Source organism: Sabethes cyaneus, chromosome 2 (genome assembly GCF_943734655.1).
Source record: "Sabethes cyaneus chromosome 2, idSabCyanKW18_F2, whole genome shotgun sequence".
Lineage (NCBI taxonomy): Eukaryota > Metazoa > Arthropoda > Insecta > Diptera > Culicidae > Sabethes > Sabethes cyaneus.
This window is the reverse complement of record NC_071354.1, coordinates 78,627,142-78,652,115: the sequence shown is the minus strand read 5'-3', so window position 1 is coordinate 78,652,115 and position 24,974 is coordinate 78,627,142. Positions and strand designations below refer to the sequence as shown.

The following is a 24,974-nucleotide window of genomic DNA, read 5'->3' as shown; positions in this document are numbered from 1 at the left end:
TAAAATCTGTCGGTGGCGCCCTCCAGAAATAGTTTGCCAAACGCATCAAAAAATATCCATGTACCTTTATCAATATTTCTTTGTGCTGAAGTTACATAGCAGCGATGGCAGCGACATCAAGATTTAGTTTGCCACTTACTGCTCGAGGGGTGCTCTATTGAAGGATTACTCGTAGATTACATAAAAACCTTTTACATACTTTTTATCGATTACCTGGTAGTCTGTTCTCTGTGCTACTATCACTACAAAGAGACTTATGTAGTCCTACGTCACCTATATATGCGGTCGTGTCTTGTACACAACCCCTCTGATTTTTTTAAATATTTTTTAATGCTGTCGTGTTACCTCAAGGGTGCGAATGATTTGAAGGTCTTCCCCATTGTTCAACTGTGACCATTAATGGATTCTGGGACCCATATTGTCTGTATACTTTGGTCATATTTTCAAATGTGGTGTAGATTGTACGTTATAGAATAAAATGATGATGGTTTATGGCCTCCAAGGGTAAACCTGCCTAATTTCACGAGAACCAACGGGAATCTCATATCGACATGGACGAATTATGCAATAATATACCAGCTCAAGAAAACTTATCAGACTAGCCCCCATCATAAGAGCGAACAGTCCGCCGAAGCTCGCCAAAAGGGCGCTGAATCCGATTCGCTCTTGTCGTTTCAATGGAAGCATCCATTTGCTTTTAAAACTAACGAATAACAGAGCAGGATCTATACTGAAATTAAAGAAAAGCTGTCTCATCTGCTTTCACTACAAATAAATACTGCCATCTCATACCGACTATACTCATGATAAGAGCTTCCCATGGCTCTAACATATGGCTCGAACTGGATGGGTACCCTGGAGATCTCAGCTTCATATTTCAAGGCCGTACAGGCCGGTAAGCACCCGCATGGTTCCTGCCAAACTCCTTCGATCGCTGCTCTAGGTTGGTTTGCATTATTATCCGATTGAAATAGGTCATGCACGGCCCGCTCGTAGCATGACTGCTTGCTGGCATCACAAACCGTTACATTGAGACCTCTCGGAGCCCAAAATTCAACACAGTCACACAGCGCGAGGGTGCGATTCGCAACACACTCCGCGATGCAATTATTTCGATTGTAGATCCTGAAGTACCGTAATGTTCGCTCTTCACTGAAGTAGCACTGACGTCTGTGAAAAAGGGAGTGTGATGAGTAGATTAGTTATTTTGTGACGGAAAATAATTACCTCTGATAGGGATGTTTCTTTAATGCTTCGGAAATAAGAGTTAACTCCGGTTTAACTGACAGACTAAGATAACTCGAATGAGGTAAGCGATAGTACGGAGTCGTTAATGTAGGAATTTCATCCGGAGGGTGGATGAATATGATATACCCTCCTAGTGGGCCCTGGAATCAATAAAAGAATGATAATATTCGTTGGTATTTTGTATTACAATAAGGTATTGAAATAAAATTACATTACAAAGATAATCCTGATCATCTCTGTTACTTTGCAATGCTATAGCCAAACTCGATCTCCTTCCAGCTCCAACCGGTCTAAAAGGGTAACTGTAAACATCAAACCTATTTGTGTAGCCATTCTCCAATGTCCAATTGGCTTTCAGGTGTGAGTTGGAATAATTGTACTCCTCCTGCATACTATTTTTCCTAAACAACTCGTCATCTGAGATTCCATTAAAGGTGTAGCAAATGCCCATGTATGTAACAGTTCGTGAAAAAAGGTCTGAACATTGAAATTGAACATCTCTCCATAGGCAAGCTTGAAACTGATACTCCATGGGAATAGCTAAGCTACGTAAAACACGGACAGGATTTTCACTCCACGTTGGCGTTGCTTCGAACCATTGATTTACGAGTGGACAAACCTGTTTCAGTGCACGGATGTTTTCATATCTAAAACCAAACTTTTCAGTGAAATTCAGATCAACAACTTATAATCATTCGCTACTCATACTCCGAACGGCTTAATATGTCGCCATGGTTCAGTCGAATGAACGCTTCTGTTAAGTTAAAATATTCTGACTTTGCTTTATCCAGTGGACAAACCGTTACTGCAGGAAACGGAACATCCCAAGTTGGTAATAGTTCGGAATCGTAACTGATGATTACCGGATTCTCTTTCCATTTTCGGAAAGTGGATTCCACTGATATGATACATGTAACTAAAGTACAACAAATCCAACAAATCCACCAAAATCGTTCGCCATAGGTTACATGGTCTTTAGTCAGATATCGCATTGCAAAAACACTGCTACCGGAACAGTATTCCATCCACATTCTATGAAAAAGCTCCTGAATAGACATCTCGTCCAATAGGAATGCACTGATGAGTTGTCCTGTAAGAGGGCTGCCTATAACTGCTGGTCATAAAGGAACTCTTTTCCAGCGGTTATCATCCATCTATGATTAACCCCGAGGGGCTCAGTAATTGCATCGCAACAGGTTAAAATCATACAGGTGGCAAATCGAATATCACTGAAACCATCTGATGGCGTGAAAATAAAACATGAAATATTAATCGGCAACTGAGGTACCTAGTACCTGGCTAAATAACTGAAATGATGATACGATGATTTGAATGGAACGTTTCACAAATGTTGCTTCCCAAAGAAGTGTTATACATTCTAACAATTAAATAATTATCTTAAAAACAAGAGTTTTTGCGGTCCCAGTTTGGGTAACAGGCAAAAATATATAAAAGTATCTTTTCTTTTAATAAACTTTCTGAAATCAATGCCAAAGTCTGAACAACGGTGCCTTGAACACTTGCAGACATAAAATAAACCAAATAGTGGTTCATAGTCTCCTGTCCAGTCCTCGTGGTACCAGCCGGGCTACTAGCAATTTAATATCATGCAACCAACTCAAATGCTAATTTTCTCCACACACCTATTCCTACACAAATACACCTGAAGGTCACCAAATCATACAGAAACACAGATCGAGCACGTTTTGATCGGCTGCCGGCACTTCTCAGTTATCATTAGCGTCAGATCCTATTGACTTATTGATCTTATCGGAGTGCTAATGTTGACATGGACCCGCTACCTTTCTTCTTAAATCTACCAGTAGAGAACTCGCCAGATCAAGTATTCCTCTCCACTGTACACAGGGCTACTGGTCGACAATTCGTTGAACGTCTCGATACACGCAGGTCTGCTTCAGTCTGGTCGAGCCATTTAGCACATTTGGTCCCTCTATTCCTGGTGCCGGTGGGGTTCTTGAATTTACTGCACAGTTGTGTGGCATCTTTAGGATGTGGCAGACCCACTCTACTCTCCCAACTTTCGCCAGGTATACGATGGGATTCTCTCCAAATAGTGCCTGCAACTCGTGATTCATACGCTTACGCCACTCTCCGCTAACTGTTTGTATTCCACCAAGAATAGTCCGCAACACCTTTCGTTCAAATCGGCAAGTGCATGTATGTCTTTCGTAACCAAAATTCTTGCCTCAAGTCCGTTGAGGATAACCGGTGTGATTAGCGTTCTGTACATATTTAGTTTTGTGCGGCGACGTATGCTCCTTGATCGTAGCACGTCGTCGAAGGGTAAGATAGGCTTGACTTCCAACTTGAATGCGCCGTTGAATTTCCTTACTCGTATTAATATTGACGGTGACCAGAGATCCCAAATATACGAACTTATCAACCACTCCCAGGTCATTGTAGTCACTGTCCGTGGGAGGCAAACGTTGTTTTCGCTAGAGCCTCTTCCTACTACTATATAAATTTGTTTTCGACGCATTGATTTGTAACTCAATCCTCCAAGCCTACCTTTTTAATCAACGTAGGTTACCTCCGCCGTCCCAAGGTTTCTAGTGCCCAATAGCCTTTCGGTGTGCTGGTGGCCGACCAAATAAAACAAAAGGTTTCTAGTAATAATGTCGAAGTTGTCTAAGAAGGCTAGGAGTTGACTACTCTTGCTGAAGATCGTTCCTCTTGTTTCGATGCCCGCTCGCCGTATTACACCTTCAATAGCGATATTGATTAACATGCAGGACAGTCTATCCTCTTGCCGCAACTCTTTGCACGATTCGAAAGTCTTCCGAAACACGCACCTAACACATCACTTGCTCCACGGTAGGTTTGATCAGCCTACGTCAGTTTGTCCGAAACTCCCTACTTGTACATTATCTGCTGTAGCTGTTCGCGCTCGACTGTACCGGATATTGCCCTGAAATCCACGAAAATAGAATTCGTGGACCTGTTGTACCCTCGACATTTTTGGAGGATTTGTCAGAGAGTAAAAATTTGATCCGTAGTAGCACGAGTCCCCATAAAGCCCGCTTGGTACTGCCCTACAAATTATCTTACTATTGGGGATATATGACGTTACAAAATAACTATGGTAACAATCAATAGCGGTGAGTTCGAGGTAGTTGACGATTTTATCTACTTTGGCTGACTGGTGACTGCGGTCATTGACACTAGACATTGACATTGACATTGACATAGACAATAAAGAATGTAGCGAACTGTTAAATAAACAAAGTGCTGTGAATTTTCAAGCATATTGTAATCTACGCTATCGACTAAAATCTTTCAAAACCCAAAAACGGATACACGCCAAGCCCCGAACCTTCTCAGTGCCGTGATGATTTTCACAGTTTTTGACGTAGGACTACGTCTTTCAGGAAGGTAGCTGGTATAGAGTGTCATTCCAAAAAATCTTTCTCGAAAAGTGGTCAGTTTTGAACGCTAATAACTTAGTGGTTTCCCGAACGATTTTCAATAGTCTTACACCAATCGATTGGAAAATCTTCTAAGAATTGGTCCAAATGAAGAAAAGAATGGATTCTTGATGTTGAACTTCTGAAAAATTGAAAATAATGAACCTATGTTTTACCAAAATTCTCGCTTCGTGATTGGTTGGAAGATTCTTTACGATGATCTAAGCCTATACCATTTTGATATCTGTGCTTGGGAAGTAAGCAAAAACAAGTGACCAAGTTTCCTGGAGGAACGTGCTGCTCGAGCCAAAGATGCTAATAGAGCACCCCTCTGACACTCTGTTACGTCTCGACGGACAGTGTCAGTACGCCCTCTACGGATGATGGTGGTAACTTTTAAGTTGTATATGTGCCATTACTCCAGCATCACAACCATACTGACATTGTATGACAACGTACATCAACATCACACGCATACATTCTTTTAAATGGGTGCGAACACTAACACTTATACGCAGTAGTAACTCCCTTGGGATAATAGATGGCGTTAGTAGTATCATTCTTTGCTGTGTATATGCGAACCTCCTTCTATGCCCAGTCTTGAGTTCCAGACTCTTCGCTTGGAGGTTAGTTGCTATGATCCAGACAAAAAGGCATAACTCTTTGAAGAAAATAAAAAATATCGTCACATATATTTATGGTGTAGACTCACTAGCACCATCTATGATCGGCCACCAAGTTAACCGTCATGCGAAGTTGAGGCTGTACAAAATACTGATTAGTTCGATTGTTGCTGCCAGCCAGCAAGAATAAACACCGGTCTTTCAGTCGCCAAATTAGCAGCTTAGTAATTCTCGCTGAAACGGGGCCACTACTGACACAAGGTCTTCAAATATATAGAATCTTTTGCACTTATTTGGTTGAAAATGGTTAAAAATAAGAATTACATTTTTAATACCTCGAAATAGTGGACCCCTCGCTCGCCAAGGGGCCTAACAGTTTCAAAAAAAGTAGAATTTTGAGCAAACCTTGAGATATGCATCTTGAGAAATTTCATAAAGGGTCTAGCTGGTTTTTCATACAAAAAATGCCGCCGAACCTAATTTAATTATGCAATGATTCAAACAAAGTACTTGACATGAGGAGCATTTTGGCAAATTTCCAGATCATTAGGCGCCATCTTGAATTAGTAATGGCGACTAGAGTGAATTTCATTTTTCGCAGTTTACTCCGAAACCAATTATCATAAAAATTTTAAAAAAATCACAGATGTTGTACTCACTGCAGGACACATTTCCACTGTTTTTTTGGAAATTTTTCGATGCGAATATCACAGTAAAAAAAATCGAAAAAGTTTTCAAAAGCATTTTTTTCCGTGTTCCAAAGATGACGCCGCTTATTTTTTTCTATCAAAAAATTGTTCAATCAAATGTATAAATAATATATTTTTTTTTAGATTTTTAGAAAATGTGCATGGCGGTCAAATTTTCTTTTGAAAAGTTCAATATTAAAATTGCTCTTATATGTAGTTCAGGAATACGTCAATAGGTTACTAAACCAACACCCTGCTTACACTACTGGCAATTTATGATGGCTGGCAGTGCTTTTGAAATAAGAATTGTGTTTGTATTTGAAATTTTATGTATAATTTTTACAATTTAACAGTAAAAAGAATTGAAAAAATTACAAAAAAATTAATGAGAATTGCTTTCAGTGTTTCAAACATGGCGACGCAGAGTTTTTCATCAATAGATTATTAAATCGATTGTGAGAATAACCGTGACCGCACATAATTACGATTTAGGCATTTTAACATTTTTCCATGAAACATAACTGAAAATACTTGCTAAAGACACATACTATGAAAATAAATGTGTAACCTTTATTTTTCAGTAGGGACTCAAAGATGAATCATGCCTTAGATGATCAGAATTAGGTGCTTTCACGGTATATATTTTACGATTTTTTTTGTAAAATAAATAATAACTTGAATTCAAATGCACTCTAGAAGCCATTACTGATTCAAGATGACATTTAAGGAGGCATAGTACTTTTTCAATTAAAAAAAAATCGAAATTTTGTTTATTGATTATTTCGAAAGATTAACATTTTGACCATATGTGTTTCAAGTCATTTCGATGTATTCCGAAAATTGACAAAGTTACAGCTATTTGTACCGCGCATTTCTGGAGCGATTACACAACGAATAAAAACTTCAACATCGTTTTTCTCGAAACCAGGTTTTGAAAGTCGGTACCATAAATATCTCAAGAACGGCTGAAGCAATTCTCATGATTCTTTTTTTGTTTCAAAGCTAACAAAATTTTCTAGTGTTTGACCCATCCTTTTTTCGATATTACAATTTTTGCATTTTTTAGAAATGTTTAAAGTCAATTTTTTCGGCTAAAAACCTTACTTGTATGTTTGAATGTCCGCCATTTTGTTATGCGTTCGAATTTTAAAAAAAGGATGAGTCAAACACGAGATAATTTAATATTCTTTCATTTCGTTTTGGAATTTTTCAATTCGGATAAGCCCCCCAGCGCCAATCCATGGTACCGCAAAACCTGTTTTTTTCGAATGATCATGTTCAAGGAGCCGTAGGGGAGAGGGGAAGAGGTTCACATATGCAAACAAAACTGCAAATATTAGTATAAAGTGCAATGTTTAGCAAGCAATAAACCCGAATCGATTCGCTTTTCGCGTTATCGAGAAAAAATATTTGAAATAAGGCAAAAAATATGGTATAAAAAGTACTATGCCCCCTTAATGATCTGAAAATTTACCAAAATGCTCCTCAGGTCAAGTACTTTGTTTGAATCATTGCATAATTTAATTAGGTTCGGGAGCATTTTTTGTGTGAAAAACCAGCTTGACCCTTTGCCGTTAAACAACTAACAAATGGCTCGGTTTTGTAAAGGAGAAGAACAGGGGTTTCAAATGGAGTAAAAAATCGAGTTGCTGAAGACTTATAAAGCCGCCGAAAAGGACCGTCTACCGGCAGAGCTTTATAAACATAGCCGAGAAACACTAGCAACAGCTTAACACTGGCTTATTTCTACGGTTTATGAGGAGGAGAAGTTTCCGGAAGAATGGATGGAAGGAGTTGTTTATCCAATCCACAACAAGGGTGATCGGTTCGATTGCTACAACTATCGCGGTATAACGCTGTTAAACGCCGCATTCAAGGTTACCATTACCAATTACCAGACGGGCTTCATAGAGATTCGCGCAACTACCGACCATATTTTTTACCACCTGACAGATCTTGCAGAAACGTTTGGAGTACAACGTGGTCACGTATCATATTTTTATCATAGATTCCAAAACAGCATACGATACAGTCGATCGAGACCAGTTAAGGCAAATAATGCACGAACACCGATGGGATTGGGATTGAGGATTTGGATTTGGATTTGGATTTGGATTGGGATTTGGATTGGGATTGGGACTGGGATTGGGATTGGGATTGGGATTGGGATTGGGATTGGGATTAGGATTGGGATTGGGATTGGGATTGGGATTGGGATTGGGATTGGGATTGGGATTGGGATTGGGATTGGGATTGGGATTGGGATTGGGATTGGGATTGGGATTGGGATTGGGATTGGGATTGGGATTGGGATTGGGATTGGGATTGGGATTGGGATTGGGATTGGGATTGGGATTGGGATTGGGATTGGGATTGGGATTGGGATTGGGATTGGGATTGGGATTGGGATTGGGATTGGGATTGGGATTGGGATTGGGATTGGGATTGGGATTGGGATTGGGATTGGGATTGGGATTGGGATTGGGATTGGGATTGGGATTGGGATTGGGATTGGGATTGGGATTGGGATTGGGATTGGGATTGGGATTGGGATTGGGATTGGGATTGGGATTGGGATTGGGATTGGGATTGGGATTGGGATTGGGATTGGGATTGGGATTGGGATTGGGATTGGGATTGGGATTGGGATTGGGATTGGGATTGGGATTGGGATTGGGATTGGGATTGGGATTGGGATTGGGATTGGGATTGGGATTGGGATTGGGATTGGGATTGGGATTGGGATTGGGATTGGGATTGGGATTGGGATTGGGATTGGGATTGGGATTGGGATTGGGATTGGGATTGGGATTGGGATTGGGATTGGGATTGGGATTGGGATTGGGATTGGGATTGGGATTGGGATTGGGATTGGGATTGGGATTGGGATTGGGATTGGGATTGGGATTGGGATTGGGATTGGGATTGGGATTGGGATTGGGATTGGGATTGGGATTGGGATTGGGATTGGGATTGGGATTGGGATTGGGATTGGGATTGGGATTGGGATTGGGATTGGGATTGGGATTAGGATTGGGATTGGGATTGGGATTGGGATTGGGATTGGGATTGGGATTAGGATTGGGATTCAAATTGGGATTGGGTTTGGGATTGCCACAAACTATCATGACAGAAAAAATCTAACGAGCAAAGGGATAGCATATGCTCCAACGACCGAACCCGCCGAAGGCTGCAAATGTTCCTTTTTTGGCAAGGCATTGTTGTTCACATTTCACCATACAACGTAAAATCCTAATTACTGTAGATCATTCCATAATCACTATCATATCAAATATGCTATTCATTTGCCCTAACGTTTTAATCAGAAGAAATTGCCTGTTCGGCCAAATAAATAATTCTTAATCTTCTTGCAGTCCCTTAAATTTTAAAAGTATCATTCGCCATCCATTTACTAACTGAACGTTAGAAATTATACAATGACGAATTAATTTTTTTTACAATAAACGTTACAGATAAGTAAGGTTTTATGCCCCAGTCAGTATCGCAGTGTGCACTTCAGGCAAGCAATCCAAACATTTCTGCTCTTAAAAAAAGTTAGGCATATAATTTTCTAGCTGCGAAACAATTGCTTCAAATATATTGAGATATAATTTTATTAACTTTACCAAGGCGATTTATATCCGGATCGCTTATCGCTTACTTGTAAGTATATCAACATTCGATTTCACGGCTCGGAATCTCGCAAATAAAGACCTCGTGAGTAAGCTAATCAGTATTCAACTGCAGTTCTATATTTGAGCTTCATTGCTTGCCTGCTGTATTAAGAAATACAAAGCTGGCGAAGAAGCTTAAGTGATTATTATTTTTATTTATATTCTTATTTCTCCATTTAACGCCCACTGTGGAGTAATAAAGCAGCAGTAGTTAAATAGCACATTTGCAGTTGATAGAAGTAGCAGCAATTAATCGCTGGATCAAAGGAACAGAACTACCTTTTCAATCGTTTGACACCTGCTGTACCACGTGAGTGCCTCACTTTCATTAGAATGTTTTTGTTGTTGTTACACCAGAAAGTGTGCCAGTTTTACTTACACTTATACAGAAATGAGTAACGATGTTCGAAAGGAACCAGTTGCCCAACGTAAACAATACTTTTACCAACATACCAAGCAAGTTGCTGCGGAATTCTGCGAGACAACACCAATTCACGGAATTAGTCATTTGATCGGTCGAAACAAACTGCTGGTTGAGAGGTAAACTCCCTTAAGACTCGCAGTTCCAACAGCCCTGCTAATTTAGATTTCGTTTCAGGATATGGTGGATATTATTGTTCGTACTCTCGCTGTACTTCTGTCTTATCTACATGTATTCTATTGTTGAAAAATGGCTCGACAATCCTATTATAGTGAGCTTCGACCGAGACCACTCTTCGATTTATTCCGTTCCTTTTCCTGCGGTAACTATCTGTCCTGAAACAAAGGTCAAAGCTTCGGTTCTGAATGTGAGTCACACATTTCAGTTGGTTCGTAGTGGTAAACTGAATGAATCCATGGATGGAGAACGGTTGGTATCAATAACATGTTGGCTGGTTAATGGTCAAAAACTATTATCTTCTGCAGGGTTCGTAAGCTACTGGCACTACTTCAGCTATGTGAACATGATCTCTACGATCGAAGCGAAACAGCCACTGAAGATAACGATATGTTAAAGTTATTGAGAAAAATGGCTATTCCGTCCTTCGAGATATTCCAATCGTGCTTCTGGAAAGGACATCCGGTGGAGTGTTTGGATGTGTTCAAGACTTCACTCACTGAAAAGGGGTTTTGCTACAGCTTTAATACTATTGCGAATAACGATTTGTTGCGGAACGAAGAGTTGGATCCAAGTTATGCTTTTAATTCGGAAAAACGAGCTTCCCATTGGAATCTGGATTTCGGATATCAAACAGGGGTAGGCATCAATGCCTTTCCACATAGAGTAATTACGGGAGGATATCTCGGTAGTTTGGCGGTGTCTCTTTTGGTAAACAAAAGCGACGTCGATTATTTTTGTGGGGTGAGATTACGTTTTACAATATCTGATACTTTGTTACAAAACAGCATTTTTTTCTTTAGAATTCATTTCAGGGTTTCAAAGTAATTCTTCACATGCCGAACGAACACCCGCAGTTGATGCACCAATTTTTCCGAATCCCACTGAACAAAGAGTTGATCGTAACGGTAGTCCCGCATGTGACGTCAATCGGGCCGCGGGCGCAGCAATATCGCCCTGAACAAAGGCATTGTTTTAACTCTAGAGAACGTCATTTACGTTTCTTCCAGATATACACCCAGAAAAATTGCGAAATAGAGTGTCTAACCAACTACACTCTAAAGCTGTGCGGTTGCGTTCGCTTTTGGATGCCTCGCTCTCCGGGAGCACCGATTTGCGCACTCCGTGATAGTCCCTGCTGTAGGAAGGCGCTTTCCTTGGTGCACAAACTACAAGCAAAGGCTGAAGAAGCTGAGGATAGCGATCTGCCGAAGCAATTTTGCAATTGTTTGCCCACGTGCAACAACATCGAATATCACTGGCAGGTTTCACAGGCCGCTTGGGATTGGCAGAATGATCGTTTGGTTGCAGTGTCTCCCGTACTAGAGAAGTGAGTTTGATTTGTTCTATGGCAAACAAATTAATTCCTCGTTGGTTTCGAATTCACTTTCAGCGTTCATCAATCTAAAATGATAATCTATTTCAAGCAAACCAACTTTATTTCGGTCAAACGAAACGAAATAATCGGTCTGAGTGATATGATTGCCAGCCTCGGAGGGTTGCTGGGACTCTTTATGGGAGTCAGTATCCTGAGTTTGGTGGAAATGTGCTACTACTGTACGCTCAGGCCGTACGCTTTGTGGAAGATTTCTCAGAAGAGGAGAGCTGCCAGCCGGAGCAACCGTCTTCAAAAGAAACGCTCCAACGAGCAAGAAATGCGATAGTATAATAAATCATTAGAATTACTGAACCTATCCCGGTTTGACTCTTAATTTTCTGAAGATCCAATCCTACTGTGCAGTTTTATCTCTATATCTGTCTCAGGGGCCCCATTATAGCTATAGGTATAGTACGGTATATAGACGTAAGGCTTTGTAAACTGGGAATAATGAATTTGGAATACGGATTCCTATGTACAGCACAGTTTAATTTGTGGCAATACGAAGTTTGTCGGGTAAGCTAGTTTGATAATAAAAGTACATGGTTTCTTAGAAGAAAAAAAATTATTGCAACTGTTGCGTGTCTTTCATGACCGGACACATACCAAGTAACAATATAGGTTTTTGTGAAAGGAAGAATGGGTAATGCGAAGAATGATTAATTGAGTGTACTGGAAAATTTCGATACAGACCAAAAATATATCGGGTTGTGCAATGCCAGGTGGGGTATGCGCCCACGATTTTTTGATTGGTACTCGACTGTTTTACAAACTAAATTACCACCGTCCGTTATATCAGGGAGCCTAATACCTAATGTTGTTACTATTCTCTCGATTCTATCATTCCGTATACGTATCACACATTCCTCTGCAACGGTATTAGTTTTGTATGACTGCTCTTTGTTTTTTTTACATTTGTTATAGTATATAACAAAGGTTTAGAAATTGGTCGAAAAACACGAAATTGATCCGAGGCCCGCAGGGCCCAATCACAATCGATAGAGCTCGACGAACTGAGCAATGTGTGTGTGTGTGTGTGTGTGTGTGTGTGTGTGTGTGTGTGTGTGTGTGTGTGTGTGTGTGTGTGTGTGTGTGTGTGTGTGTGTGTGTGTGTGTGTGTGTGTGTGTGTGTGTGTGTGTGTGTGTGTGTGTGTGTGTGTGTGTGTGTGTGTGTGTGTGTGTGTGTGTGTGTGTGTGTGTGTGTGTGTGTGTGTGTGTGTGTGTGTGTGTGTGTGTGTGTGTGTGTGTGTGTGTGTGTGTGTGTGTGTGTGTGTGTGTGTGTGTGTGTGTGTGTGTGTGTGTGTGTGTGTGTGTGTGTGTATGTCTGTGCAGCTTATTTTCTATCGCCTGTTTCTCGGAGATGGTTGAACCATTTCGTTCGCTATTACTTTCGTTTGAAAGGTATTATTGTCTAGTAGGGTACGGGAGGATATTCCCAGCACGCTACTAATTTCGGCATACATTACCTTTTTTGGCGACACTTTCCTAAATAAAAACTTTGCCGCTATATAACAATACTGAAACGAATGTAGCACTCATGTGTTATAACTATTTTCATAAAAATGCAAGTAATTTGCTAAATTTTATTCAATAAACATCAAAACCACTGTTTTTCCACTAGCACGTAACCAGGCTGAAAAAACCAGCAGCAATCGCTTACGCGTATCCGCTCTTGATAAAGGTTTGGAAAACACACAATTATGATCACGTTTAGTCATTCTAGAAACTAAACAGCTGTGAACATGCTATCACAGAACAATTCTACTTTTTTTTATCACGGAAGAATACAAAAATTCCCCTCTGATATGAAAATATAAATCAATTTTCATTCACTAGCCATTAGCAGCATTTGGTTTATAATTCCAGCATATGGTGCGTTATTTACACTACTACCACTATGAGAGGCCTGAAACGCCTAAAAGGCTTCTATCGTGTTGACATAGCAAGTATTTGAGTGACAACCGCTTGCTACTGGCGCTAATGCATATGAGCGATTCAATGATACACTAGCGCCAGCAGCAAGCTGATGTCACTGCAAAACTAATTATCTTCAATGAGCCCGGAATGTAGGCAATACCGACACGTTATCCATCGGTCTCTTTTGATCTGTTTTTGCAAAGCATTTAATCCCTGTGCAGGCTATTTCGGCCGGTCGGATTTAAAAAACACAGACACCACTATAGAAAATGGGCTTAGCCGCAGCGACTTCATCATTTCTCGCGACTATAATTCAAATTCAGAAGCGTTCCATTAAAACCAAAATACACGCCGATATTCAGCAAATAATATTCTATCAACTGGTATAAAAATCTTGTTTCGAATAAATATAGTTTCAACGTAATTCCTGAATATTGCTCAGGCTACCGCTTAATGGGCTGGAAATACCCTCCCGTACCCTATATTGCAAATCCTTAGTCGGTTAACCGCAGAAGACGAAATTAGACGCCATCGAGTTTACTTTACCAAAAATTAAATTGACACCCACCACAACTGTTGAATACTGCGAATTGAAAAATCGACATTTTTCACATGTTTTTAACGGATATTTGGCAATAAATGTTACGATTTCGTAAAGATTGCTATTCCCAACAAACATTTTATTTGAATAGTACACTCAAAAAAATTGACACGTCGCATCCACGTGAAAAATCATGTAAACTTCTGTACAGCAACTTACATGAACTTCACGTACTAGTTAATGGGAAAGTTGATAAAATTTACCGGGATCGCACGTAAACTAGTTAGTATGAGTGCGAGTTACCACGTGAATGTTACATAAAAAGTGTGATGGATGAGAATTACCTGTGTTTTCATGTAAACTTGACGTGCCGATTTTTTTGAGTGTGTACCTCCCTCGGAAATGGCAATGTACAGCATCAGCGTATTTCGGGGCTCTTATCTTCTATCGGGATTTTATTCCGACTCTTTTCAAGGTTTTGCAGACATACTGATGGGAACAAAATAAATATATGTATTGTATAGGACTTAGAATTTGCCTTAAACCTAATTGTACATTGTTTAACTTGCAATATTTCATCACACATCAGTTGGAGAAAAGTAGATGATTAAATTTTATTGCCAATTATGTTGAGATATGAACCCATTGTATCCCAGCAAACAAGCGTATGTAACAAACGCTATAACGAAGCTTCCGCCATTTCGGCGGCCTAGTTTTAGGAGTTTATACAACACGTGATTGAATGTAAATTTTTTGGCTGCGTTCAACGCCTAGCTGGGTAAACTTGGTGCGTTTTGTCCACGGGCTTTGGCGTTCTGCCAGACATAATGATTTTGACTCTTGCCAAAAATCGTCAAAAATAACAAAAAATACTGGTTTTTGTTAGGAAATTTTACCAGGAGTAAGTGTAAAAAAGATCCCAAAGTCTTCTAGAAGTTGAAAAACGTGGAACAAACACGCCGTTGCTCTGCAAAATGATGTTTTGCTTAAGCGGTGCATTCCGCACCACTTTACCCTATTCCGTTAGTTCACGGAAACCTTGTGTTGGAAATACGAGGAAGAGCACGAAGTCCTTCTGCGTCCATAATTTTGGCTGGGCTTCCGTTATCTTGCTGACGAGTCGTTGTTGGGGATCTTAAGATATGATAAATAGTAGAAGCCGCAACATTTTTTATTTTGAAAATGTTTTATACAGCATACTTTTTGCCGTGATCTTTGCACGATCGCGTACAAGTGCGTAGAAGTGTACAACGCGCACGCGAAATGCTTTTTATCTGACGCCATTTTGAGCAAAACTTGGCAAGCATAAACGAAACAAAAAATTCTGGCAAAAAGTGGAAAGAGATAGTTGACACAAACACACTCTATTTTCTCTCTGAGCTCGTTTATTATTGTTATTGTTCATGGAGGCCTCGAAAAAATTCCAACATTTTAGTTTCCACCCGCTACTAGATTTTCAGACGAAATGGCTAATATGAGTAAAAGCCGCTGAAATGCTAATTTACGCAGGTTTTTAGGCGAGTTTTACACACTTGAAAAAAGCACCGAAGTCGGTAAAATTTTGCCGTGGTTTGGACAGCCGAGCGTTTGGTAAAATTTTTTATGATACTAAACGTTAGTAAAGATCCGTAAACGTCGATATGCACCACCGAAATTTTCACCGAACGCTCGGCTGTCCAAATCTCGGCAAAATTTTACCGAATTCAGTGTTTTTTTTAAGTATGTAGATATTGTGTTGCTATTATGAAACGCTTACTGCTATTATGAACCGCTCATTATGAAATACACTTTTTGTTTTATGCTGAGGTGGTTTTGAATTGTATATTTTCATAACCAGTTTTCTCGTCAGAAGAACATTTTTGTCGATGGAAATAAGTTTCATATGAAAAATTATCCATAATGTAAAACAAAGACAAACAAACATTTATTCTAGCAAATGAATGCTGTAATGCTGTATAATTAAAAAATTGCAACTAAAGAGCCATTAAAACCTATTTATTTACACACTCAAAGCAATCATGGTAATCATTAATACAAGTTGAGGGCTTATTTCTCGTTAAAACGCCAGTACACTGTATAACGTACTATTTTCAGAAAAGCTACGTATGCGTCATGTAGACATCTGTATTTCATGGCATTAACTAAAAACGGTACGAAAGCTCTAGACCGAAGCTCATTTCCAATAGCATGATAATTGAAGAAGCTTTCACACTAAACGAAAGGATGGTATGCAGTATTAAGTGAAAATATAAGTTGGAACTCATCTATAATAGCTTAATAGAGTCGCTGTATTCGTTGAGTGATTCTTTTGGTGTAAACATTCAAAGTCAAAAACATTACAACTAAAAATGGTTTATGATTGTGTTGTTATTTTTCTTTAAAAAGTGTTAAATTTTGGTAATGATGAGATGCAAAATTGTGAATCATTTTCATCTTACTACCATTAGCACCATTTAAGTAAAATACCCAACAAACATTTTTTTTGATTAATAGCTTATTCAACCGTTGTATAGCTGATTACCGGGTAACAAGCGCTTGATGAGCCGTTATTCAACAAAAATGTTTGTTGGGTAGGCCCTCTATCTCTTCTTTGTATCATAAACAAAAAAATCAATATGCTCAATTTCCTCAAGTGCAGAGCAAGAGACGCATTCCAAAATCTTGTTACGGTAGGTTATCGGCTTGTAATTTAAAACGGAATAAATTATCTACCTACCACAACCTCCCGATTTCCCATCGCCATCGTATCCAACGCTGCTGGTGCTGTTGTTGTTGTTGACTTTCCCGCGCTATGCGTGTTTTGGTTTTGTTTAGTCTCCCCCAGATTTTATTTAGTTTGTATCGATTTTACTTTTGTTGCCGCACAATGTCACACTGACACGACATGCGGTAGCTACTATTTTCGCCAATATTGTGACCCCATGTTAGTGATTCAAATGCTCAAAAAAGATATCTCGATGTCTGTATGCCTTACGTGTAAAGCGTTTTCATTGAGTTAACTGGCGATGAAAAACGGCGTGCTTTCCGTTTATTGCTTCAGCGGTTGAAGTTTTTGCGATGTTCAAGGCGAAAGTAGGAAAAGTTTTGCTTTTGAAGGAAATTTGTTACGCAGGTCCGTAATTTGGGGAGCATAAATTGGATAACACAGCGATAACCTTGTTCTAAGCCATTAACATTCGGTAGCCTTGAAGATAGTTAACTATCTTGTGGTAGTTGAAAATCGTATGGAATTCTTAACAATAGCACATTGAATCCAATTCAGCATAAGTCAACCCGGCGTTCCGTTTGACAAACTACCTTTATGACATAGCATGTGCTGCACGATGACAAATGGCGATGCTGTACATATCACGTAGTTACTTCTGCGGTAGTCAACAAGCTTGAGAACTGTGTCACTTTAGGTTATTATCTCACCACACAAAGAACTAGTCTGTGGGCCATATTAAACGGTCTATTGAAAAGGACAGTCTTACCATACACTCTACCGAAAATGAATTTTATGCAAATCGCTCTGTTAAAACCTTTTTGTGAGTTTCATCACTTGTCAAATAACCGAAGTTGAAGCTGACTAGCGCAATTAACACAGCATAAGTAATTACGTAGGTAAACATTTTAGTCGCGCAATTTGCGACTCACTGAACTGTACAGGGCGGTCGTACAGAACATGTGATAGATCACTTTCCTTTTTCTTTTATTTATGCTTGAAGTTTGTAGAAAGAAAAAAAGACCTTTCAGTTTCCTCTACAAAGTTGGCGTAAAAACTGTTTTGTTTTTATGATTGGAACTTGGTGCACGCAAGATAGATACCACAACGTTCCATTTGCGTTGGAGTGTGAAATTATTGTTCCTTCAGTGGGTACCTACGTTTGTTGGCCGTGGTACACGTAGTCAGCGTATTATCCACCTTTTGTCATCTGCAATCGGTTGGGTTCGCGGTTAAGATGGTATTATTTCTGATTATACGGGGTTAATTAATCATCATTATCCGATATGTGTTCGACAAAAAATACTTCGTTCTCGACCCGGGTACTCACAAAATAAAAATGTTTATAAACAGCTTGTAAACTGATTTGGATTCTTTAAGTGCCTAAAGAGTCAGGAACTTATTCATTTGCGCAGCGCAAGTTGCGCTGAGTGACTGCAGAGTCGTAATCGAGACATCTGGTTTCCGTGAATCCGGTATTCCGGGGACATGTTCCGGAAATGATGCATATTTGATGTAGTACTACGTCTTTCCGCAGGGTGTTATTCCGTAGTTTAGATTATAGTCACCGTCAAGAAAATATGAAAGATTTTCAACGGTACTAGCTCTGCCACTTATGAATGAATTTTCATGGTTTCGATACCAATCAACTCATAATAGAGAAATCACGAATGACCTAAGCTGTTAAAGTGACTATAATCGAACAAAAAAAAAACTCATAATAGATATAGAAATTATGTGGTTTCTATTATAATTTTCTTTCTCAATCACTACTTAGTGAAAATTAACGAAAAGTTTTAAGGTCAAATATATCCATATGTTTCCTTCGTGATCGTCTTGGTTCACAGGCAGAGACGACTGGGAAAATTCACCATGTGTTTACTGTGATTTCGATTACTTTCCTTTTAGAAAAAAAAATGACTGAGTCCTCATCAGCGTTGCCAGATCAGCGGTTTTCCCACTAGATTTAGCGGGATTTCAAGTCGGACAGCGGGACTTAATAACCAAACAGCGGCTAGCGGGAATCTAGCGGTTTTCTTAAATAACTCAGCGGGATTTTAGCGGGATCTCGATTTAGCGATATTTGATAGGCAAAAAGAGTGCTGAAAGAGAGGTTGACAGCAAAACACTTCGTTTAGTGACATTCTAATGTCTGCTCATGCATTGGCAGATGGTTCAGTATATTCTGTTGATTATAAAATTCCGTGGTTTTTACCTAGAATGGGATAGTTCTGACAAATACTCATTAGAACTTACTGAAAAAGAAGACCACCAAACAAATCCGTTTTGCACTAATTCGTTGCCAATGGATGGCAAAATCCAACTGATTCATGAATTGGAAACAAAACAACACTTATGTATCTATATACATCATAGGGCCCTATTCTGTAAGTCACGTCGAGCAACTCGGCTCGACTCAGTCACTGTCGTGTGTCGAGTGCAAGAAGAATGGGTAACATAGCGGCTCAATGCACGATCAAAACAAAGCTAACTCTGGCGTCATTTACTAACCGTTTAGTCACTAGCTTTTTGGCGATGGACTTAGTCGTGTTACTCGACAAAATTGGGTCGCGTGTGACTTACATAATAGCAAAAGTCGACTATTCGAGCAAAGTGACACTCGACGTGACTTACAGAATAGGGCCCATAATTTGGTTTGTATGATAACAAAACCAAAACAAATCGGTGCTAAAACAAAATAAAGGCGAGAACAAAGAGCCGATGCGCTTTACAGATATTTTTGATTTTTGGGTGTTTCTAAAGATTGAAACATATCTTCTTTTGTCACCAAAAACCATAACCATTTGCCAGCGTTGCTGAAATTTTGCATGATTTTTATCATAGCTAGACACAGAAAAAGAATTTGTGCTAAAAGCTTCTTTCGAAATTTTCGCCTGTGTTCTTAGACTCCTTAATCTTATAATTCTTGCGAAATTTCGCAGTAAACTGTCATTATATAAGGGATAACAGAATATTTCGTTTTCTGTTTCCTGAATCCCAAAACTTCGTCAACATGAATGCAGTAAATTTGCATAATGTTCATTCAATTGCAACCTCTCAATTTCAGCAGATCATCCTAATTTCAAATGCAAGCCTTACTGAAATATTGCACCAGAAACGAAAGAATAATATGACTTTCGATTCAGCGGGATTTCTAGCGGGAAATTGATCCTGGCCAGCGGGATTTCAGCGGGAAATCAAGCTCTGGGCAGCGGGAAAATGGGCAATCGACCTGGTAACACTGGTCCTCATCCCAACAGGTCGAAGATTCTTCACGACGATTAAACCTAGCCCAATTTGATGTCTTTGCTTGGGAAGCACGCCAGACAGAGTGGCGAAGTCTCCCTGTTCCAACAAAATTTCTTATGACCGTGATTAAACCTAGAGCAATTTAACATTTGTTTTAGGGAAGTGTGCCAGAAAAAATGACCAAAGCTTCTTGTCCCAACAGAGGCGATTAAACCTAGGATTAAACCAATTTGACATCTGGGTTGGAAAAGTGTGCTGTAGTGTTCGGTGGTGTAATAAATTTTGCCAGGGCAACCAAGGTTCAAAATGGCGTTATTTACACCTACAAATTCAGTGCGTGCTACATCTTTTTGTGCGTGTGCATCTTTTTGAGCAATGATTCGAAAAACATCAACTGAAAGCTGTTTCCCTGCTGTAAACTACCGGGCTATACACAGCAAGTTTGGAAAAAGTAAATACCCAGTGATTGATATCTTTTCTCCTTCGCTGGGTTTACGATAAAATGCTTGTATTTTTCTTTGTTGAAAGGCAGAAGGAGAAGTTAGTACGTTTATGTGCTCTAAATACTCTCAAATTTCTTCTAGGTTATCGGATCACAACATTATTGAACTCATTGAATGTTGATTGCTAGTAGTTACGCAGATCCATATTACTATTTCTAGTCTAGTCACCGAAAATACGTGGTGGCTACAGCTCGATCTAAAACTCGACTTAAACTCCGTAAACTCGGCATCATAGTTCTGCAGCAATTCTGTCGTAAAGAAGAGTAGGTTTGGAAGATCCGCGGCAGAATTCTCAATTTTACCAGAGCTGTGGCACTACCAACGCACTGGAAACGTGCTTTGTAGTTTTGGGCAGAATGCGGGATCGCGGGAGTGATTGGAAAGCGATCAACGAGAGAATGTGCCTATTGAGGATAAAGGACCGTTTCTTCGATTACAGCATCACCAACATGCACTGTCTGCACGAAGGTAGACTCGACGATGAGAAGGAAGTGTTCTACGCGAGGCTGGAGGTAACATACGACAGCTGCTTGCAACGGTACATCAAGATCGTCATGAGTGATATGAACGTCAAGGTCGGTAGGGAATAAATGTATAATCCGGTGATTACCCCATAGCGTGCACACCGACACGAATGATAACGGCCAATGATATAAAAACTGCGCAACTTCCTGAGCCCTTGTAATCCGAATCGCTGTTTTCTCACGCAAATATTTCCATAAAGCCACCTGGAGATCACCTGACAAACGTAGAATCAACCAGATTGGCCACGTTCTTATAGATGGTTGGTTCTTCTCTAACATCACGAACATACGTTCGCAACGTGGTACGAATATTGACTCTGACCATCACCTTTTAGTACCTAGTATATATCAAAACTGTCAACCACTTACCAGAAACGCCAAAACTGTCATCCTCGGCTGAATATTAGGCAGTTAGATAACCCACAGTCTGCCAAGAACTACGCGTTAATACTGGATGAGGTACTGCTTTCTTCCGAAGAGTTAGGCGCTTCAAATCTCGGCCATCGGAAAACCCGCTTCCGCGGCACTAGGTGAATAGCTTCATTCCATTAAGTGGTTTGCTGTCATAAGACAAAACCTGTTGAATAAAGTTTCTCCAGTTAATTCGGTTGTGGGTAACCGCTCTTAAATTTCTCAGACACCGAGTACTCTCCACCAGATCTCGCTCCACCTGATCTAACAACCATCTTACTCGCTGTGCTCTTAGTCGTCTTGTTCCTTCCGGATTTGAGGCAAACAGCATCTTTGCCCAGTTTGCTTCGGGGTATGATGCTGGCCTAACAAGCCTGTCGTCGTATGTTCGAATCTCGGCTGGGAGGTGCTGCTATAGAATCAATAGGATCGTTGTACTAGCCCCGAAATTGTCCTGTACTCTAATAGCCGGCTGCGAAGTTTGTCGATAAAGAAGGGTCAAGTTCTCAACAGGACGCTTATACCCATGGCTTTGCTTTGCTGCATGATGGCCACCTTAACTTCGCCTTTCGTTGGGGCTGAGGTGCCAACAATCCCCGTTTGATGCAAAATCGCTTTTCCCACCGCCTGAGCGGTTTTCGTCGAAGTGCTGCTCCACCTATCGGTCACTTAACGATCGTCCGTCCAAATACTGTCATTCTTATCCCGACACGTATTGGCTCGCGGCACAAAGCCTTTACAGGATTGAGCAGCGTTCTCCTAGTCCTCACCCATCCTACAATCATAGTCAAACTCTCTCCACTACACTGCTAATGGCTGTTTTGCTGGTGTTCCAACAGTGCTCGAGAGGGGTTTCGTCTAGCTCGTCCTCTTCTGGCAGCGTAGTTTCGAGTGAGTGCGCGTAGTTTGCGGCGACGTCTGGCTACTTCAGCCGCGCGAAATCTAACCGAGGCTAGCGTCGGTACCTAATGTTGTTCACAACGGAGAGGGCTGGGCGCATCTTAACCATCACTAGGTAGTGGTCCGAAGTGCCGACAGTCGATCAAAACGAGGTCGATCTGAGATTCTGTCTGATTTGGTGACCTCCAAATGTATTTGTGCAGGAGACTGTGCTGGAAGAAGGTACGAGGTACGGTTATGTTCTCGGAGGCGGCAAAGTCGATAAGTCATAGGTTCATTTCATTGGTCAGCTAGCTTGTGCTGAACCCTACAATCACCGGTTTGTGTTCTTTCTCTTGGCTAATCTGAGTATTGAAATCCCCGATGACGATCTTGATATTATTTTTTGGGCAGTGGCCGTATACACTCTCCAACTGCGCCCAAAATTCATCCTTGTCATCATCGGTACTTTTGAGGTGAGGACTGTGTAGGTCGATGATCCTTATGTTGAAGAATCGGACCTTGATTCTCAGCCTGTACATTCGAGGTTTCATTGGCGATCACACTATCGCTCGTTTCCGCATCTCGCCCATCACTGTGAAAGCTGTACCCAGCTCGTGTGAGTTGCCACAGCTTTGGTAGATGATATGTCCAACTTTGAGCGTACATACCATTGAACTCTTCCAGCATATCTTCTGCAGCGCTGCGGTGTCGAACTGGCAACTGTTCAGTACGTCGGAGAGCACTCGAGTGCCCCCTTGGAAGTTGAGAGATCGGCAGTTCCACGTCCCGAGTTTCTAATCCATAGTCCGTGTTCGTCGCGTGGGTCCATTCCGATCGTTCCAGTCCGAATTTCCTTGTTATTCGTTAATTGCTTAATAGTTTTTCGTGCTGGTGGCTTGCAAGGCCTGCAGCAGCAAGCCCCTGTTTCGCTGGAGGACCAATGAAGCCTGAAAGAGTCCTCCTTCCCTGTCAGTATACGACCTTAACTTCCACCAGGGTTGGTTACCCGATTCCAAGGTTGCTCGTTTCCCAACTGGTACCACGAGCAATTAGGCAGTCTACTTACGAGCAAGGAACCAGTTGATCACAATCTTGAGGAGAAAAAACGTCAAAAGGAGGACAGGCACACTCAGGTTTTAAGAGTAGGTGAACCAATCTCGTAAGGGTTACACACCGAAACCTGATATGAGTAGGGACGAGGAAGGAAATTTAATTAGGAACGAGCGCGAGGTGGTCGGCAGGCGGAAGCAATTCTTCGATGAACATCTCAATGGCGAAGTTGCAGACGGAGGCGAAATGGAAGTTAATCTAGGAGTGCCCCATGGACGGTAGTACTTGATCTCCAAGAAGTCAAACGAAAAATCGGGTTGCTGAAGACCAACAAAGCCGCTGGTAAGTACCACCTACCGGCAGAGCTTCATAAGCATACCCGAGAAACGCTGGCAACGGCTCTACACTGGATAATTTCCAAGATTTGAGAGAAGTATAAGCTACTGGAGTAATGGATGGAAGCAGCGGTTTATCCCATTTACTGAAAAGGTGATCGGCACAACTGCTGTAACTATTGCAGAATAACGCTGCTAAACGCCCCCTACAAGGTACTTTTCTAAATCCTGTTACACCGGCTGTCACCGATAGCATAAGGTTTCATAGGAAATTATCAAGCGGGCTTCATAGGGGCTTGCGCCACTACGGGCCAGATTTTCATCATTCGACAGATCTTGCAGAAATGTCGGAAGTACGACATACCCATGCATTACATCTTCATTGATTTTAAAGCAGGATACGATACAGTCGATCGAGACCAATTATGGCAAATAAGGCACGGACACGGTTTACCAAATAAACTGACGTAACTGATCAAAGCTACATTGGATCGAGTGATGTGTTTCGTATGCATCTTGGGGACACTCTCGAGTCCCTTTGAGACGCGGCGAGGGTTAAGACAAGGTGACGGCTTATCCTGCGTACTGTTCAACATCGCTCTTGAGCAGGTGATCCGATGAATGGGCTACGAAACGGGAAGTACGATTTTCACCAACGGTAGTCAACTCCTAGTCTTTACAGTCAACTCCTAGTCTTTGCAGATGACTTTGATATCATGGAGGATACTTGAAAGGAAGAGGCTTAAAGGAAACAAACACGCGCCTCCCACGGATGGAGCCGTCGATGGTGATGAACCAGAAGTGGTAGATGAATTCGTAGAATTGGGATCGCCGGTGCGGTGACCGCGAAAAACATCACTAGTAAGGAAATTCAGCGGTGCATTCAAGTGGGAAATGAAGCCACCTTTGTTTTTGCCAAACACTACAATTAAGAAGGGCATGCCGCCGTACGGAGTTGACAATGTACAAAGCCCTTAACAGACCGGTAGTTCTTTATGGACTTAAAGCTGTGACACTGCTCAAGGAGAACCTACACACTGCTGTCGTTTTTGAGCGAATGGTGCTGCGGACGATATTTGGTGGAGTACAAACGGAAAGCGAAGAGTTGCGCAGGCGTATGAATCACGACCTACAGGCACTGCAGATTCCCATCATACATCTGGCGAAAGTCGGTAAGGTACGGTGGAGCCGGACACGTCATAAGGATGCCAAAGATAGTGCGA

General features: G+C 40.9%; 1 protein-coding gene across 5 annotated transcripts; it reads left to right on the top strand.

Moving 5' to 3' along the window:
* Positions 1 to 9,788: 9,788 nt before the first annotated feature.
* Positions 9,789 to 11,942, top strand: LOC128737076 (pickpocket protein 28-like). Of its 5 annotated transcripts, none has more exons than XM_053831631.1 (6): positions 9,790 to 9,969; positions 10,049 to 10,199; positions 10,258 to 10,509; positions 10,566 to 11,001; positions 11,061 to 11,587; positions 11,651 to 11,942. In XM_053831631.1, exons 2-6 carry the CDS (start codon positions 10,051 to 10,053, stop codon positions 11,919 to 11,921), a joined length of 1,635 nt encoding a protein of 544 aa, XP_053687606.1. In that variant the 5' UTR covers positions 9,790 to 9,969; positions 10,049 to 10,050; the 3' UTR covers positions 11,922 to 11,942. The 5 variants fall into 5 exon arrangements, with proteins under 5 accessions (XP_053687608.1, XP_053687606.1, XP_053687604.1 ...); XM_053831629.1 differs by having other exon boundaries at positions 10,029 to 10,199; XM_053831632.1 differs by having other exon boundaries at positions 10,021 to 10,199.
* Positions 11,943 to 24,974: the final 13,032 nt, after the last annotated feature.